We start from the raw sequence: 17,648 nt of genomic DNA on the forward strand, positions 1-17,648 counted from the left end.
GATTTGGTTTTCGTCATGTGCACAGAAGCCCTGACATCCAACCAAGGTTTCATAGGGTTTTGGGAGAGACACAGACCAAATTCAGGAAAGGCGAGTAAAGCTCACCCAGCTTCCCCTGAGCAACTGTCCAACCCTCACACATGCACGCTCTGTGCTGACATGTCTAAAGTCAGTTTTAAAATTGAACAACAAGAACTTTGACCATGTGCATGACCCCAGTCCAACACACACAATTAGCTTCTGCAAAACTGGTTTCCAGGAAGTGTGAGGTCCCAGGAGATTCCAGTCAGGTCGCCAACAGCAAGAGAACTCCCTAGGCTATTTGGTGAAAGAAGGAAGCCAGAAAGCAATGGGCATTACATGGAAACTCTGCAAGCTGCTCAGAGCACAGGCAGTGTGACGGGCGTGACAAGGTGCGAGCCAGCAGACGCTGCGGCTCCGTGGCAGCCTCCCAGGCCACCCTTCTGGAGTGACCCTATTGATGCAGAATTGAAAATGTTGGTCCCGAAGAAACTTTAAGACTCTCACACCACACAATGGTTCTGTGCCAGTCTGTATGCTTGAATAAACCAGACTGGAACTGGGTAGTTAAAGGAGAAGAAAGAGTACTGTTACTTTTTCATAGTGAACTATGACAGAGCCCACCAGTCATGTTTTGATGGCCCACACAGTAGTAATCTCAGGGGGGAAAGGATCTGTGGATCTGTGGTCTATTTAGGGTCAGTGCTGGGTAAGAGACAACCAGGCCCAGTGACGAGTATGTAACCATGGCACCCGACACAGCTCCTTGTTATAAAGTGACAACAGTTGCTAAAGCAAACTATGAACGGATAGCAAAGGTTTTACCGGAACTGTGAGCAACAAACGAATTCATACATAAAAGGAAAATCCTACCATGTCCGGTGCTTTCTGAATAAGCATCTTGACTTAAAACCCCAATCCCCAATGTAACCTAGAGCAGTTCTCAACCAGGGCCAATCCCACCCTGCCATGGAGACAGGCCTGACTGCCACCTCTGGGGCATGGGTGCTGCTGGCACCTGGTGGTGGGCCAGAGACGCTGCTGATCATCCTAAAACACAGGTCAGCTCGTTCCAGCAGAGCAGCCAGGTCGACGTCAGGAGCCGAGAGTTCTGCACCAGCTGCTTCCCATGCAGAGCAGCTGGGGGAACCCAGAGCTCTGTGTCTGACACTGTGACAAGAGTGGTGGGGGCAGGAGTGGCTTCACATCTGCAACCTCACCTTTACTAACCAGGCCAAAGAAGCAGGAAGAAAAAAGTGAAAAGCCACTTTCACTGAAAAAGCAGAAGTAAGGTAAGAAGGGTACTTGGGACTGGACGTGCAGGCAGGCTGCCTGTCTGTCACTGTGGAGCCACTAAGTATGCTCAAGATTTACAGGGCACGTGGGGTGCACCCAGACAGGACCAACAGCGAGCCCAGCCCGGGTCTCTCCGGCAGCGGAGGAGGTGGCGCTGTGGCTGGCTCCAGGCTCTGCCCGCACCTGTGTGTGCCTTCTGTGCACCAAGTGGGTCCCCTCTCCTGGACACGACTGCTTTCTTTGGAGGGGTTGTTCCTCTGGAGCCCTCATGTCCAAGGCAGCCAGGACAGCCACGCAAGCACCCCAGCTGACCCCCAGGGCGCACAGTGCCAGGACCTGGCGAGGCTGAGGGATATTCGGGGTCCTATTGGTCCCCACGATCCTCCACTCAATCCTCAACTTGACTCTGAGTCCCAGAAGGGCCAGCAGAGCCCAGGGAGGGGCGAGAGCAGAAGAGAGGTAAGGAGCCTGCTGGCTCTGCTGAAGGCCAGACGTGGGCCCTGCGTGTGAGGCAGCTCTTTCAACAGAGAGACTCCTGAGGGCTGACCACAGGAGTGAGGAGGATGAAGGACAGCAACCTGAGGACACCTGGACACAGGGTGATGGTGGATGCTGTGACTCAGATCCTTGGATCAAAGAACATGGTAAGAAACTAAGAGAGAAAGTTTGTCGTGGCAGGAATCTGGACAGTGGGGAGAGACGGGCAGTAAGCAGGGCCAGGACACAAGGCTCTGTACGCCACAGCGTATCATGCTGCGAGCGAGGAGAAACGCGTGTGCGGCTGGGGAGAGGTATGGTGAGGCCTGAGTGAGAAAGAACATTCTGGAAGCATGGTGCAGAATGGACTGAGGCAGCAAGCTAAAGTGGGGTGGCTGAGGGCAGACGTGTGAGGAGCAGAGTTTAAGAGTGGCACAGAGCGAGCCGTGGCACCAAGTCTGAAGGAACAGACGCCAGCAGACACCAGTGCAGAGGAGGCTGGCTGCTGGGCCTCTGCAGAGCCACCTTCGCTCGTGGTCAGGAGGCACTCAACTGGCCACGCGGGCAGGTACCATGAAGATGCACTGTGAGCTGCCTGACCCAACTCCACATCGCAGTGACAGCAGCCCAGAAGCACAGGCAGGGGACGGAGGACACCTGCCTGGTGCTGGGGAGCCCACCCCTGGGGGCACCTGCTCGAGGGCAGTCCGACGCCTCCCCGTTTCCTTTTAGGTGACTGACTTGCCTACAACGAATGAGCACTTGGCTATTGCTTCTTTGATTTGTTAAATGAAAAAGAGAGTATGCAAAGGAACTCTAAAAGGAGTGAGAAGTCAGGCACTCCAGATGAGAGCGACTCTCTGGACCCACATGCACAGGGACGGCGACATCGAGAGGCCCCAGCATGCCACTTACCGAGCCCTTCTCCATCACACGGTTGAGCATGACCACGCCCCTGCTCTTCTGCTCCCACACCATCTCCCAGAAGTGCCCACACGTGTTAGGCAGCGGGCCCTGCAAACACACAAGACGCACAATGTGTGACACTGGGACGCAACACGTGAGCTCACCTGCGGCAGCCCTCAGCCTCCTGGCCCAGGCAGAGTGGCGGCAGAGGCAGGAACAGGGCCGGTCTCTCCTCGCCTGAGGCGCACCTCGATGCAGGACTGACCGGCCAAGGATGCCAACGCCCAGCGTGCTTCCTGGTTTGGGCTGGCCAGCTGAGGGTTTCCACTGGGCTCCTCGCCAAGGGCAGGTGGGACGTGGGACACAATGTGAGAAGCAGCAAGAGTGTGACCACCTGTGATTCTTCCAGTGGTCCCAGCCCCAGCTCCAATCGCTTACCAGCCTGTGACCTCAGGCGGGTGTAAGCAGGCTTCACCACAGGGTCACGGAAATCAACTCTCCTCATGTAGGGCAGGACTGACCCGGGTGCCCGGAGCACAGGAGCACCCGAGAGAGGTGGCCTCCCGCTCTCACTATCAACCAGGAGCCAACCACTCACCGCCTGTGTCCTTGGACCAAAATGCAGACACCCAGGCGGTCATGCAGGTGGGCACCAGGGTGCCTGCAGAGCCTCACTATCCTGCCTGGCAACCGGCACCGGTGTTTCCAGGAGGCTGGGTATGGATGCCTCAAGCTCACCTCAACTGGCAGCACTGGGAACATCACCTGCTCAATCTAACGTCACATGCCCTAGAAGGGGGGTGTGCTGGAGAGGTCACTGTGCCTTGACCTCTGCCCACAGCAGGCAGGTCCCTCCTCAGGACCTTGCTCCCAGCAGCCCACTGGCCTGGGGGGCTGCTGTGTGTTTGCAGGCCAAGAGCTCATTCCATGACCTGCAGACGGAACTCGGCCTGGCTGAGGGTCCTCACGCTGACTGGGAGGCATCAGGGTCAGGATGGGAGGAACTGATGGACAAGAAGGGAGTGGGACGGGCCCGGCCCAGGTTCCTGTCCGAAGCAGCCTATGTTCACAAGGCTTCCCGGCTTTGCCAGAACTTTAAATTTCACACAGCAAGCGCAAGGTGCCCCAAATCATCCCTCAGCCTGAGCCACGAGCCCGATGCGCAGGCATGGAGCTAGAACACGCCGAACAAATGAGGAACGCCGGGCTCCTCGAGCCAACCGCAGGTGACAGGTCAAGACTGGAGAACGCTGATTAACGTGACAGAGTGAGCGATTAATTAATTAATTAATACGAATAAAAAGCGCCTGCCTTGCCCTGTCTAGACACTTGCGGCCTTTGGGTCACAGCGCATTAAGTGTTTTACAAGAGCTCAATCGATGACTAAACCACTGCCGTGCTTTTCTTCCCATAAAGGTGCCAAGAGCTAGCGGGAGTTCTCAATGACGTCGCGCTTGTTCATGTACTCTGATGACACTTTTCTCAGGGCCAAAGGAGGCGGCCAAGGTGAGGAGTATTCTCCGAATGGCTCTTGGGACAGAGATGCCTAGCCTCCTGCTACCCTCTTGCCTCTGCCACCAGAGGCGCCTGGTGCTGAGGCGCATCCTTCCAGGTCAGCGCAGGTTCCGCCCCGCCTGAGTGGCACTCTCCTGCCCATCCACTGCTGCTGGCGGTCTCCAGCTGGGTTCCTGTCCCTCCCTCCCAGTGAGGCCCTTGGGACCTTCCTGGCAGATCAGGGTCACAACAGGCTGAATCTTCGAAGAAGGATTTTTTTCCTTTCTTTGCTCTTTGGTTTATTAAACACCTGAACTTCTAAACAACGCAGGAGGTTTTGTCTGAGGTTCAGACAGTTTAAAACTCTCAGTTAACATTAAAAAAAACCACTCAGTTAACATTAAAAAAAATCTGTTTACCTGGGTGAGAATGTAACTCCTCTGGGCTTCTTCCATTTTTATCAAACTAGCATTAATATAGTCATTGTCCTCCTGGTGTAGCTTGATCCGACTATGGTCAACTGAAAGGCAAGCAGAACCCAGGTCAGTCTGGAGGGCTGCAACATCCACACGGCCAGGGCCCCCACAGACAGCAGAGGGGCGCCAGGGTTGGAGGAGGCCCTGCCTGTCATCTAGTGGGTGGCTGGCACTTTCTGAAAGCCTCCTCTGAAGCACGTGCAGTCCTGCACCACGCTGGGCCCTCCACTGGGTCCTAGCCAGAGCCTGCCCTCAGCCCGCCCTCCTGTGACAGCACCACACTCCCCAAACGCAGTGGGCCACAAGGACCCATCTTCTAATGCTAACAAACTTTTAATCTTTAAAAGGGAACACACAGCACCAGGAAGCCCAGGCGGCCCTCGGGCAGGGCTATAGACTGCACCTGCACCCACCACATCCAGGGCGTCGAGAGCGGGTGACCCAGGCACGCAGCCTCCTGAAGCCAGGCCTGGAATTCCTTTATGCAAGTTTTTTGTTTTTTTAAAGTTCAAGTAAAATTAACTTAAAGGATTTAGGCTTACAATGTCATCATCAAAGACTTCAAAAAGATAATTTGTTTGGGAAAAAGCTCCAAACAGAAAACACTACAAATATATAAATGTAACTTTTAGATTAGTTCTTAAAAATAAACCCACTTGGAATTTCTGCCCCAGGTTATTGAAATCAAAGCCACCTCTTATCATCACTCTGTCCCGAGAGCAGCCCTGAGGGCCACTCTCCTTATCATGTCGGCCAACGAGAGCAGGTGGGTGCGTTCATCCCTGCCACAGCACCAGGGCCAGTGAACCCAGGCGACCCCCATAAACAGCACCTTCCCCCGAGACCAAAGGAGAAGCGGAATCGGGACAAGGGGGAGTGGTTTTGGCTTCTGTTCTAAAGGAGGAGGACAGCGCTCAGAGGGGCTGTTCTCCACACAGGGCGAGGGCGAACACGGACTCAGGTGCCTGGGTAATTGTAAGTGGATCGTGGACATAAAAGATCTCAAAAAAGAAAAAAAAAAAAAAAGTCGGATGACTAGCACTGGGTTGAGTGGGCTCAGACAACACCAGGTGGCCCTGGGTGACACTCGTCCTCTGGGCCTTGCTTTTTCACTTGCCAAGTGCAAAGTTAACAGGAGCGCGGCGGGAGGAGGAGGCCGGGGCAACCGGGGCAGAGCTGAGCTCGGCGGCTGGCGTGGACACAGGCTCTTGTTGCCCCGAGTCAAGCGCCAGGTCACCTCCCACCTGGACTCACTCCCTGCCCCGCTTCCCCTCCTGTGAACAGCAAATCACTTTTCCTACTGGGAGGTGGAGGTAGGGGAGGAAAATAAAGACAGGAGGAACGAGCTTGGGGTGAAAACGTTCAGGAGTTACCTCCCGGGAAGAATATGTTAAATGTCGTAAAACTGGTTCTTAAACCGTTTAGACAAGAAAAGGTAAAAAATGTGGCAAATGAATATCGCAGACAACATTATTCCCTGGTTCAGAGCAAGTCTGGCAAAGCTAGTGACCAGGGTAAGCTGACACTGTGGGAAAGAGGTAAACTGCCTGTTCTGTGGAACTCCGATCAGCTGTCCGGAAGTTTCTGGCCAGGACTTCACAGCAGCATCACCAAGGTTTTTTGCTCTTTTTTTATTTTAAAAATAAATACCTATGTGGTGCCCCAGTCTAGCCATGCTAATCAAAAGCACCAGGTGCTGGGCTCACCATGTCACCCGAGGACCCAAGATGGCACTTCAGATTTCCTAGTGGCAACTGTCCCCCCCTTGCCAATATTTACTGAGTCCCTTCTACGCCTGAGCAGGCCCTGGGCTAAGTAAGTGGCTCGTGTGTTTCATCCATTGTCACACATTCCTATGAGGTGAGGGTGACTTCTGCTCCGCTGGAGTCAGAGGAGAGCAGGAGCCACACGGTGCCAAGAGGCAGAGCAGAGACCAAACCCAGGTGGGGAACCATGTGTGGCCAAGAGGTACATGTTCTGCATCCACTCGAGGTCCAGTCCTCTGTCCTCCCAGGAACCTGAACTGCTATGGAGATATCGGTGGCCACCACCCTGCTCGGGGTCTACAGGCCCTAGAGGGGAGTCAAAAACGCCACTGAGAACTCGTAGAGACGGTCAGGTCCAGGTCTTGAACTCAGCTCCAGTTTTTCTTGTTTTACACAAATTCCAACATGTTCACTTATTTACTCTGAAGACACTGGCAACCTGAGTGCCAGTCACCCAGAAGGCAGGCGGGCGCTGAGGCCAGCGGGCGCACAGTGACTGTGAAAGGGAGGGGCGGGCACACTTGGAGGCGCATCCGCAGCGCCCACCCCACCTGCCCGTGGGGGGCACCCCCGTGGCTCAACACCAGGCTGGGGCTAAGAATATCGCTGCCGAGTCACCCAGAAAAGGTTCCGTTAGGCCTGTTCCACTCTGCTTCAGCTGAAGGAAAATGATTCATCACAAAACAGTCAAGCCAAAAAAAAGTGCTCTGAACTTTTTGCTGAATTTTCCAGAAACTGAAACCTTACCTCTACAGTGGTGGAAAAATGAGCCATTACTCTAAGTCTCGGATGTCCCTATTACAGCAAACAATCAGGTCATAAACCTCTGACTACTATCGATTTATTGCCAAGCCCTGGGGCTAAAGACAGGCTGACCCGCAGGCCCTGCGTGGAGGGGTAGCAGGCAGCTAGCCGGGGGATACTTACAGGGACTGACGTCTCGGTACCTGTTTCGGTTTTTGTTCTTAGGAAGCTTCGCCACTCTACAGGGGAAGTCACTGGCTTCGTGTCGGATGTCCTACAAGAAAGGATGAAAAGCTCTCTTGAAACCTCTGGCATCAGGAATTCGTCCAGATGCTTAACTGAGCACTGGGTGCCAGGCAGAGGGCAGAACCAGACACTGAGCAGCGCTGGGCAGCATGGGCAGAGCAGGGTGATAATCGAGAGGCATAGAGAAGGTCACCGGAGGAAAACAAGAGGCACAAGCCCAAGTCTGGGGTGGGAGGCAGTGACCGGGCTGGAAGCAGCAGGCTGAGGATGGAGGCAGGGACAGAGGGGGCGGCGTTCACTGCACTCAGGAACACCCGGCAGGCAGAGGCAGGGGCTGCGGAGTCATCCTGTGCCAGGAACAGAGTGGGCAGTGGGAGGAACGACAGGCGGCTGGAGCACACGGGTGGGCAGGCCAGATCTCTAGGAGCCTGGAGCGCCAGGCCTGGACGTTCCAGCAGGAACCCTTCGTGAGGACACTCCTGCCAGCAAACTACGTGCTCTTCCCTGAAGGGGTAAACAACTCGTCCGCCCCGGACTCCACAGAAGACCGGCGCCTCCTGCTCGAGGCCAACACGGTCCAGCTCTGCTCCCTCCGCCAGCACCGCCGTGCTCACTAACCTCGCTTAGGTGCATCCACCCTATTAAAACACCACCCCACAGCACGAATGCCTTCACACCACTAACTGTACTTGCAAAAATGGCTACAATGGTGAAGCAAAATCATAGGTTTTGTAGGTTTTAACACAATTCAAAAAAAAAAAAAGGAAAAGAGAAAAGAAAAAAAGACAAACCCACAATGGAGAGCAGTAAAACAGACAGTGGCAACAGAGTTCTGAAGCTGGAATCAGACCCCTCAGCAGCTGCACGGACCTTAGAAACCCAATGATGCACCAGCAGTGGGGTAGAGCTGAGATTGTCCCCAGAGTCCCTGTTTTCTGGAAAATGTAAATCAGGAGGGCTCCAGACTGGAGCTCCATGGGCACAGTGAAGAGTGTGCACGTTCCACCACAAACAGGGTGAAGCGACACATACCAGCTCAACACCAGGCCTCTGTCCTTTTCCTTGTAAATAACTCACACTGCTGGCTGCTCCAGCCTCCCCTCCAGGCAAGAGGCAGAGCAACAGATGATCTGACCAGAAGATCTACCACCAACTTGTGCAGCCCAAGGCCCTCACATCCGCTCAGGGCTCTCCATACACGCAGACACCACTGCGGACGAGACGGGACACAGTCTCCAAGAAAAAGCAAAATCCAGGACAAAAGCCCTTGGATGAAACAAGCTGTGGAGAACAGACATAAAGTATTACCAATATACTCAGAAGATAATAAAAGACCTTATATCTACAAATTAAGAATGGAATATTATACAAAATAAACAAAGTTTTCTCCTGGAATTAGAAATAAACAACAAAAACAATAAGCTCAGTTGAAGAGTCAGATAAAAGTAGAAGAAAGGGCTGGGGATACAGCTCAGTTGGTAGAGTGCGTGTCTTGCATGCACAAGGTCCTGGGTTCAATCCCCAGCACCGCAAAAAAAAAAAAAAAAAAAAAAAAAAGAGAGAAGACTGTAAAGCCAAAAATAAATTCTAGCATGTACAACCCTGAGTTTGATTCCCAGCACCACAAAGAAATCAATAAATACATAAAATAAGCAAACCAAGTAAAACTATAAGGAAAGAAAGCATCAAAAAAATTTCAAGGCAATTTCCCAGATTAACAAGTACTCATCATAAAGATAAAATGGACCCGTTCTAAGGCACATGGATGTGCAATTCCAGAATACTGTGCAGAAAGAATACTGAATGTTTCTGAAGAGAAAAAAGTTCAAAGGAAAAGGTGAAGATCAGAATGGCTTTGACTTTGCAAGACACTCAAAGCTGGCCAGAGATGGAGCAATGCCGTCCAGATTCTGAAGGAAAGTGATTTCCAACTAGAATTCTACACCCAGCCAACCACAGCCCACAAATGAGAAGGGACAATAAAATCACTCCCTGACACGCAGCGTCTCAGGGACTTCACCTTCCGGGCTCCTCCAGCACGCCTTCCACTGAGGGCAACAGACACCAAGAAAGGTAAGGACAGGGGACATGAGGAAAAGCAATCCCAGCTGACGACACGGGCGAAGGAGCTTTCCACAAACACTGTGGAAACGAGTCTCCGGCCAGTACGACTCAGGGTAACAGCGTCAACGACGTGCCTCTCGGACACCTTTAACTTCCCAAACGGAGCGACAGCAGGGAAACGGGAACCTGCAATTCAGGAAATGGGGACTTCAGGGAGAGAGCAAAGGAAGTCTTCAGGCGACAGCTATGTGGACAGATGGACGGCCGGATAGAAGGGCGCTCCATGACGTCCCTGCCACAAGCGCCACGACTGCTCCGACCAGCACAGCAGCCACGAGCCACGCGGGCCGGCCTGCAGAGACGCTCTGCGGTCTGAAATCACCGCGGCACCCGAAGACTAAGAAGCGCAGAAAAGGAGCAGGAATATCTCAGAGACCTTAAATACCGATGCTGCTAATTGTAGAAATAATTGGATAAGACTGGGTTAAGAAAAATACACCTCCAACCCCACCTGGAGGAGCGTACCTGAGAAGGTACGGGACATCAGTCACCAGGCAGAGAGCCACGCGAGCAAGAGGGTGGCTGCTGCCAACCGAGCCCCAAGCGAAACAGCATGGCACACTACCTGTGCCTACGGGTCCAAAACCAGGCTCGCGACAAACGCTGGTGCAATCAGGTGTCCTGGGAGACAGTACTGGGGAGGAGGGCCGAGGGGGTGGGCAGGAGAGAGCTGGTTAAGAGGAAATCGGGCTGGGCTGGGGCTCAGTGCAGGGCGCTGGCCTGTGAGCGCTGGGTTGGATTCTCAGCACCGCAAATAAGTAAATAAAATAAAAGTCCATCGACAACTAAAAAAATATATATCAAAAAAAAGGAAAATGAAATCCCAACCTAACAGAATCAAAAGATAAGCAGTCTACCTAAAAATAGAGATACACACAAGCGGAAATCAGCCTTTCCACGAGCTGGACTGCTGCCTCGGGAGACAGAGCTGGGACTTCACCGAGAGCCTCTCAGCCACGTGCACAGTCAAGCTGGACTGAGGGAAGGGAAAGGAACAACCTGGAGCAGTGGCACAGGCCTGCCAACTTCAGTTACTTGGGAGGCTGAGGGAAGAGAATCACAAGTTCAAGGCCAGCCAGCCTGGGCAACTAAGTGAGCCCCTGGCTCAAAAAAACAAGACACAAAAAACAAAAAATTGATGGAAAGGGCCCTGCTCAAACTCCAGCACGAGGCGGGGAGCGCTCGCACTCTGCGTCTCTCCGTACAGATCTAACGAGTCTTTGACCCAGAGAGACTAAGGAAGGACTTAAATGCTTGCTGACAGACGGAAACCCATCTGAGAACAAAGAAATGAACCAGGTCCACCACGTCCATCCCATCGTTTGTGGAAGAGGCCAAGCTTGTGGGGAAATATATCTGCAGAGCCCAAAAATAAGCTAAAGGAATCTAACTCTTGTGTTTTTCTACCTATGATGGTAACCGGAGGCCTTTAGCAACAGGGAGGAATTTTTCCGGTGAAAAGAAATAGCGTGGTCAATGCAGCCGGTGGGCTGCGTGGAGATGGAAGCAGCACCCGCGACGCAGCATGCAAATGGATCATCGCTGACAATCCAAGTGGGTTGTTGGTGAATACTCTGCATGTGTGTGTGTGTGCACGCGCGTGCGTATGTGAGAGAGAGGGGAGGGGCGTCTAGACAGGCAGAAACAGATGCAGAGATACCATGTAATACGGATGCTGGGACAGTTACCAGGAATTCACAGGTTACTTTTTCACAAGTAGATTTTAAAATCAAGGTATGCTCACAGAGTAAACTACACTGGTCTGGGTGTATACGGTATTGTTTTTCTAAGTGTCTGAGGTATGGTTGACAAATGAAAAAATACCCATTTTATGTGCCCAGTTCAGTGAGTTTTAAGCAATGTCTTCAGTCATGTAATTACCAATGCAACCAAGATACAGTACATTTTTGTCACTCAAAAAAGTTCACTTGTGCTCCCAGTCAACACAAACCCACTCAGCCTCACTGCCACCCAAGGCAACACGAATCTCCTGTATGTACTTCAAAAGTATTTTTCAGGGCCGTCAAACTTACTAAATTTATTGGTATAAAGCTATTCTTAATACTCCTTATTTATATAGGAGAATTCCCTCCTTTCCTACTAGGTATTATTAATAATTTGTGTTTTCTCTTCTTTCCTTAACTAGCCTAACTAGAGATTTATCAATTTTACTGGTTTAAAAAAAAAACAAACAAACCCAGTTTTTCTTTTAATCTAAAATAGGATTATTAGAAGTATATTGTCTGATTTCCAAATAATTGAGGAGTTTTCTAGATATTATTATTGATACCTAACTCAAGTCTGCTGTGGTCATAAAACAATCAATGATTCCCATCTCTTAAGATTTACTGAGACTTTGGCTGGGGATGGAGCTCTGTGATAGATCATTTGCCACCTATTGTGTTTAAAGCCATGGCTTCAATCCCTCGACAAAAAAAAGAAAAAAAAATGAGACTTCTGTAAGTCTAAAACTGCTCTAAAAATAAAATCTATTCATTTTTAAAACTGAGATTTTAAAATCCATAATGTAACCTATCTTTGAATAATCCATGTGAACTTGGAAAAAAATGTTTGGAATGCTTTGCAAATGTCCATAAGGTCAAGTAGGTTGGTAGTATTAAGTCTTCTATATTCCACAATTGGCTGTTTCTCCAATTGCTGAGACAAGAAATCCATTTGTCTTTCTTTTCTCTCCTTCCTCCTTCTCTCTTCTCTTTTGCAACACTGGGGATTGAACCCAGGGCCTCACACATGCTGGCCAATCATTCTACCACTGAGTTATATAATCAGTCCTTTAAAAGAAAAAGGAAGAAAAAAATAGGATCTTGCTAAACTGCCCAGGCTGGTCGTGAATTTGAGATTTTCCTGCCTCAGACTCAGAGTACCTGGGATTACAGGAGTGCATCACCACATCCAGCTTTGAAATCCACTGAATTATGAATGTCTGCCTCTCCTTTCAGTTCTTGGTTTCTGCTTCATTTATTTGGGACATTGTTTCAAGGTTAATTTGCATTTAGGACCAAATGTCTTCTTGACAAAGTGATTCCATCATCATGAAACATCTGTTTATCTCCAGTAACAACCCTTATTCTAAATTCTGATAATAATACAGTCACTCAGTTTCTCTTGATTAGTGTGTGCATGGTATATCTTAATCTAGTCTTAACTTACCTATGTCTTTATTTTTAAGGAAATTCTTAGAGACTATAGAGTTGAATCATGCTTTTAAAATATAATTTCATAATCTTTGTCCTTTAAGTCAGGTATTTAGACCATTTACATTTAATACAATTATTGATAGAGTTGATTTAAATCTACCATCTTGCTAGCTGTTTACTTGTTTTGCATTTGGCCCATCTGATCTTCATTTTTTTCCCCCCTCTTCTCCTGCCTTCTTTTGACCTTCCTCCCCTTCCTGCCTCTTTCCTGGCATTCCATCTTACCTCCACTGTTGACCTTCTTATCTCGACTTCTCTCTTCAATTTTTTGGTACTTCTACAGGGTATGCATATGACATAATGGTCTACCTTCTAATAATATCACACTTCACCAACAATGTGAGAAAGGCATACTTCCATTCACCCTACTTATCCTTTGTGCTATTGTTATATTTTACTTCTGTTACAAATAACACAATGTACTTTTTATTTTTGCTTTGAACAATTCTCTTAATTTTCAAAATAAGAACTGTATTTCATATTAATCTACACATATGCCATTTTGATACTCCTTATTCATTTATTTAGATCCAGGTTTTCATATTTTATCATTTCCCTTCTGTTCTAAGGATTTTGATGAATGTCTGCTAGTCAGCTGCAATAAATACCTCCATTTATTCCCCCTAAGGAAAGTCTTTGATTTTTTTTTTTGAAAATGTTTCACTGGATACATCCTGACAGTTTTTTCATGATGCTATTCCACAATTTCTTCATTTAAAGTATTTGGCAAGAAGCTGGTAGCTTTTTTTATTTTCCTGGTTGTGTCTGTGTGTGTGTGTTTGAGTGAAAGAGAGAGAGAGAGAGAGAGAGAGAGAGAGAGAGAAACCACCTCTACGCCTATAAGTTTTTCTTTTTTTTTGTGGGGGGGGCGTAGCAGGGATTGAACTCAGGGGCACTCAACCACTGAGCCACATCCCCAGCCCTACCTCATATTTTATTTAGAAACAGGGTCTCACTGAGTTGCTTATTAGCACCTTGCTTTTGATGAGGCGGGTTTTGAACTCATGATCCTCCTGCCTCAGCCTCTGTAGAAGCTTTTCTCTTTATCAGTGGTTTCAGCAATGTGATTATGAAGTGCCTTACTGTGGTTTTCTTTGTGTCTGTTTGGCTTAAGGTTGCTGAAATTCTTGAAAATCTAAGTTAATATTTTTCACTAAACTTGGAAAAAATCTGAACATAACTCCATTAAATATTTTTTCAGGGAATGTAAACCACACAGATTTTAGATTGTTTAATTATTGTTCTACATGAGGTCCCCACCTCCACCCCACAGTTTCCTCTCTGTACTTCGATTTGGATAGTCTCATTGGTATGTCTTTAAATTCACAGATTTTTTTTTCTTTTATAGTGCCTTAACTGCTATAAACCCTATTCAGTGAAAATTTCACTTCAGATACCATATTTTTCTTCTTTAGAATACTATTTGGTTTCCATTTATCTCTCATTATGTTTTTGTTTTTCCTCAAACCTTTAAACATGGAATTATTTACCATGGCTGCTCTAATGTCCTCACCTGCTAACACAGCACCTGTCATGTCTGTCTGTGTCTGTCTGTGCCTGTCCGAGTTCTCTCCTTGCTCTGAACTACACTGTTCTGCCTTTTTGGTTTTGCTTTCTGCCTACCTAACGATTGTTTTGTTGACTCTTTCTACTGACTAACCCACGTATTACAGAGGCCTCTCCCTTCTGGATGACGGAAGCCGAGTGGACGTTGGGAGTCATATCCGCCCCACAGTTGTCCTTTACCCAGGCTTGCGGGGTCCCAGCCTCTGAGGTGCACCAGAGACTCAAGGCGACCCTTGTGGAGACCTGTGCACAAATCATGCACAGCTCTCTTGCAGGCAACGCTCATCTGCAAATTCTAGCCATTCTGACCTCTGCGAGCTCCAAACCCTGTCTCCTGCACTCAGTGAGACCACTACACAGGAAGTTAATCATAGGACCTATCTATATCTTCCTCCAGTTTATCCAGGTAATATTTTAAATATCTACCTATGATTTTAGCATTGGTCACTAAATAAAAATTAGATTTTAGACTGTCAGCATTTATTCAACAAGTACAAAGGTCCACCAAGTGCCAGCTGTTGTGTTGGTCTTGGGTTATAATAAAGAACTAAACAAATAAGATGTCCTTCTTTCACAGAATTTACCTTCTATGAGGGAAAGAGGGGCAAATGAGTCTATGAGAGGTCAGATAAATGCTACTTTGAAAAATAAACAGGGTATGGAGGCAAGTTGGGTGAATTGTTTTGAGTAGGGTGGTCACAGAAGACGCCAAGTAAATACAAGACTGCAGAGACCTGGCGGAGGCAGGGAATGAGCCATGTGCTGGGGACACGGGGCAGGCAGGGGTGTGCTCGGTGGGTCTGAGGAAGGGGGCACAAGCCCTGTGGCTTTTCTTTGGAGCCACAAATGGAAGTCGTGGAGGATTTCTGAGTACGGCAGTGACAGGATGGCTCTTTAGTGCTGTTTGCCTGCAGAGGGTCGAGGTAGAAGGGAAGACAGTCAGGAGGTGAGGTGGCTTGAAGCCCTGCAGGGCTGTCAGCGGTGGTGAGAAGGGCATAGTTCCTGCATAACTTGTTAGGAGCTGCTCTCTTTGGAGACTCTCTCATGTCCCTCTACTTTAGAGTGGCACACGGGAAACGCATGCTCTGAGTCCAAGTTTCATTTATTTCAATTAGGAAGATGAAACACCGAGGCTGGAGTCTCAGGACTGAGGAGTAGAACACACCTGTACTGTCAAAGGCACAGGTCAGCGATTTGGAGTAGACTGTGATACTAGAAACTTCCAGATTTACAGCGAAACAGGTTTCTGTATTCCAAAACTGTATGGAAGGTAGCTAACCTTCCAACTGCTGCAGCAAAGGCAGAGTCCTGACTGGTGAACCAGTTCAACTAGATTTCCATCACAAGTATGAAATGCCCCTAGAAGTTTTCTACTATGTTGACCTAAGAGTAAATAAATACTTCTCACCTATCAAGTGTACAGAATTTTCACAGAGAAAACAAAATAAAGGCCCTAAAAGTGATGGGAAGATGACCGCCGGGTAAATATAGGAACCAAACCCAAAGGAAATAACCTGCCATGGGGCAGGTTTCCAGAAGTGTCCCATAGAAGAGACTATGCATGTCAGGAAGCATCGAGCTGGACCTCAGCGTTCCAGGGGAGGAGTGTACCCAATGAGCCCCTGCAGCAGAGGGCTCCTCACGCCCCCTTCCTTCCCTGCCCCTCACTGGCTTTTCTGCACTCCTCACTCTTGCTGGTGTAGACTTGAGAAACGTGAGACTTGAACATCATCTCTCAGACAACACGTCTGATGCTGTGCAACCCAAGCAGCTTTATGTTTGGTCAAAGCTTATGTGTCAAATGGCTCCAGTTTCACATATCATTTTATGTGGGCATCGGACTCCCAAGAGATCTGAATCATCCCCATGATTCCAATTCAGTGAGAGGATAAAATCAAGTTCTTCCTAAGTTATGATTTAGGTGGGCTAGAAAGATTCACAAGTGCTGGATCGAGCGCAAACACAGCCTCTGCTAAGCTGGTGGTCTTCAGAGGCAAGAAAGTGAAGGAGCAGAAACCACGTGACCTGAAGAATCCCTAAGTGACAGCTCCTGACTACCCCTCCCTCACTCTCTAAGATAATAGGTGACTGCCCAGGGGCAACTTGGTGACAAACTTCTAGTGACAGTGCAGGAAGGCAACTAATTTTTTATATTTCTTTAAGTGCATCACTCATCATTCAAATTCTCTCCCAGATCTAATTAGGCAAAAAGCTGACCACTGTTTGAGATTTCCATTTCTCTTGAAAATACACAGGCCCAACAGCCAGTTCAGCCCCAGAAAGACTGCTCTGTGGAGAGCTCCCTCGGTGGAAGAGCAGCAGCACAGGCCACCGGCTCCCAGGGCAGAGGCAGAGACAGCTCTCCCAGCATCAGAAGTCTGATGGGACCTAGACCCTCACCTTTGTCAGCTCCCAGCACAGGTCCAGGCCCAGAGTAAAAGCACATGATGTGACTCTGGTCACTGGAACAACAGATGGTTCCACGGGCTCCCAAAGGGCAGCCCCAACTCTACACCGAGGTGCTCCACGTCACAGAACTGAAAGGCGCCCGAACCAGCGTATGGCCAAGGCGGGGCCTGACGCACCTTCTCAGTCGCTCCAGGTGAAAGCTCCCGGAGGCTCTGCTTTCTGTTTGCGGCTGGCCCACAGGCCTCCTAACGGAGGTCAGGCGGACGCAAAGCGGGAAGGGTAACCCATGCACGGGTCTGACAGAGATCTCCTGGTTTTTTGTTTTTTTGGGTGCTGGGGATCGAACCCAGGGCCTTGAGCTTACAAGGCAAGCACTCTACCGACTGAGCTATCTCCCCAGCCCCGCGTTCTCCTGTTTTAAGGCTAAAGGAAGATAAGACTCCAGTGTTCTCTCTCATGTGCTAGAACTTCGGGGAACGACAAGGTCCCTTGGCAACTATCACATATTCTAAGGTCCCCCACCTCCCAATTTGGTCCATCTGAGTTGTTACCTGGTACTTGAGGGCAACTGCGGATCCTCAGAAATGGACAGGCAGAGCTCGACTGAAGGGACACACAGAAATAGAGAAGGGAGGATTTTAAAGGCAACCAGGAAACACAGGCGTGCACTTCCTGGAACCCCCAGGCTAACCGGTGAGTATGGAGTTACATGGAGAAATGGGCATCTGTGTTGAGCCTGCCTGGAATTTCAGAAATGAGATCCTCAAAGTAATGTGTGTTGAACAAATTTAGTTAATTGTAACTTGCATTATGATGGGAACATAAAATTTCTGTATAGCAAAGAATACTCTCAAAATGCAAAACCATTAGAGGTTCAATGCCTTTCACATAAAAAGCAATGCTAC

General features: G+C 49.1%; 1 protein-coding gene across 2 annotated transcripts in view; it reads right to left on the reverse strand.

Annotated features, from left to right (window-relative positions):
* Positions 1–17,648, reverse strand: part of Ptpn1 (protein tyrosine phosphatase non-receptor type 1) — a 60,432-nt gene that overhangs the window by 10,651 nt on the left and 32,133 nt on the right. Inside the window, exons 2-4 of one of the 2 annotated variants that reach the window (XM_047542458.1) lie at positions 7,364–7,454; positions 4,614–4,714; positions 2,710–2,808 (exon numbers count right to left, since the gene is read on the reverse strand). In XM_047542458.1, coding sequence (XP_047398414.1) covers positions 2,710–2,808; positions 4,614–4,714; positions 7,364–7,454 — 291 coding nt within the window. The remainder of the gene's footprint in view (positions 1–2,709; positions 2,809–4,613; positions 4,715–7,363; positions 7,455–17,648) is intronic. The other variant, XM_047542459.1, reaches the window with a different exon arrangement.

This window comes from Sciurus carolinensis, chromosome 2 (genome assembly GCF_902686445.1).
Source record: "Sciurus carolinensis chromosome 2, mSciCar1.2, whole genome shotgun sequence".
NCBI lineage: Eukaryota > Metazoa > Chordata > Mammalia > Rodentia > Sciuridae > Sciurus > Sciurus carolinensis.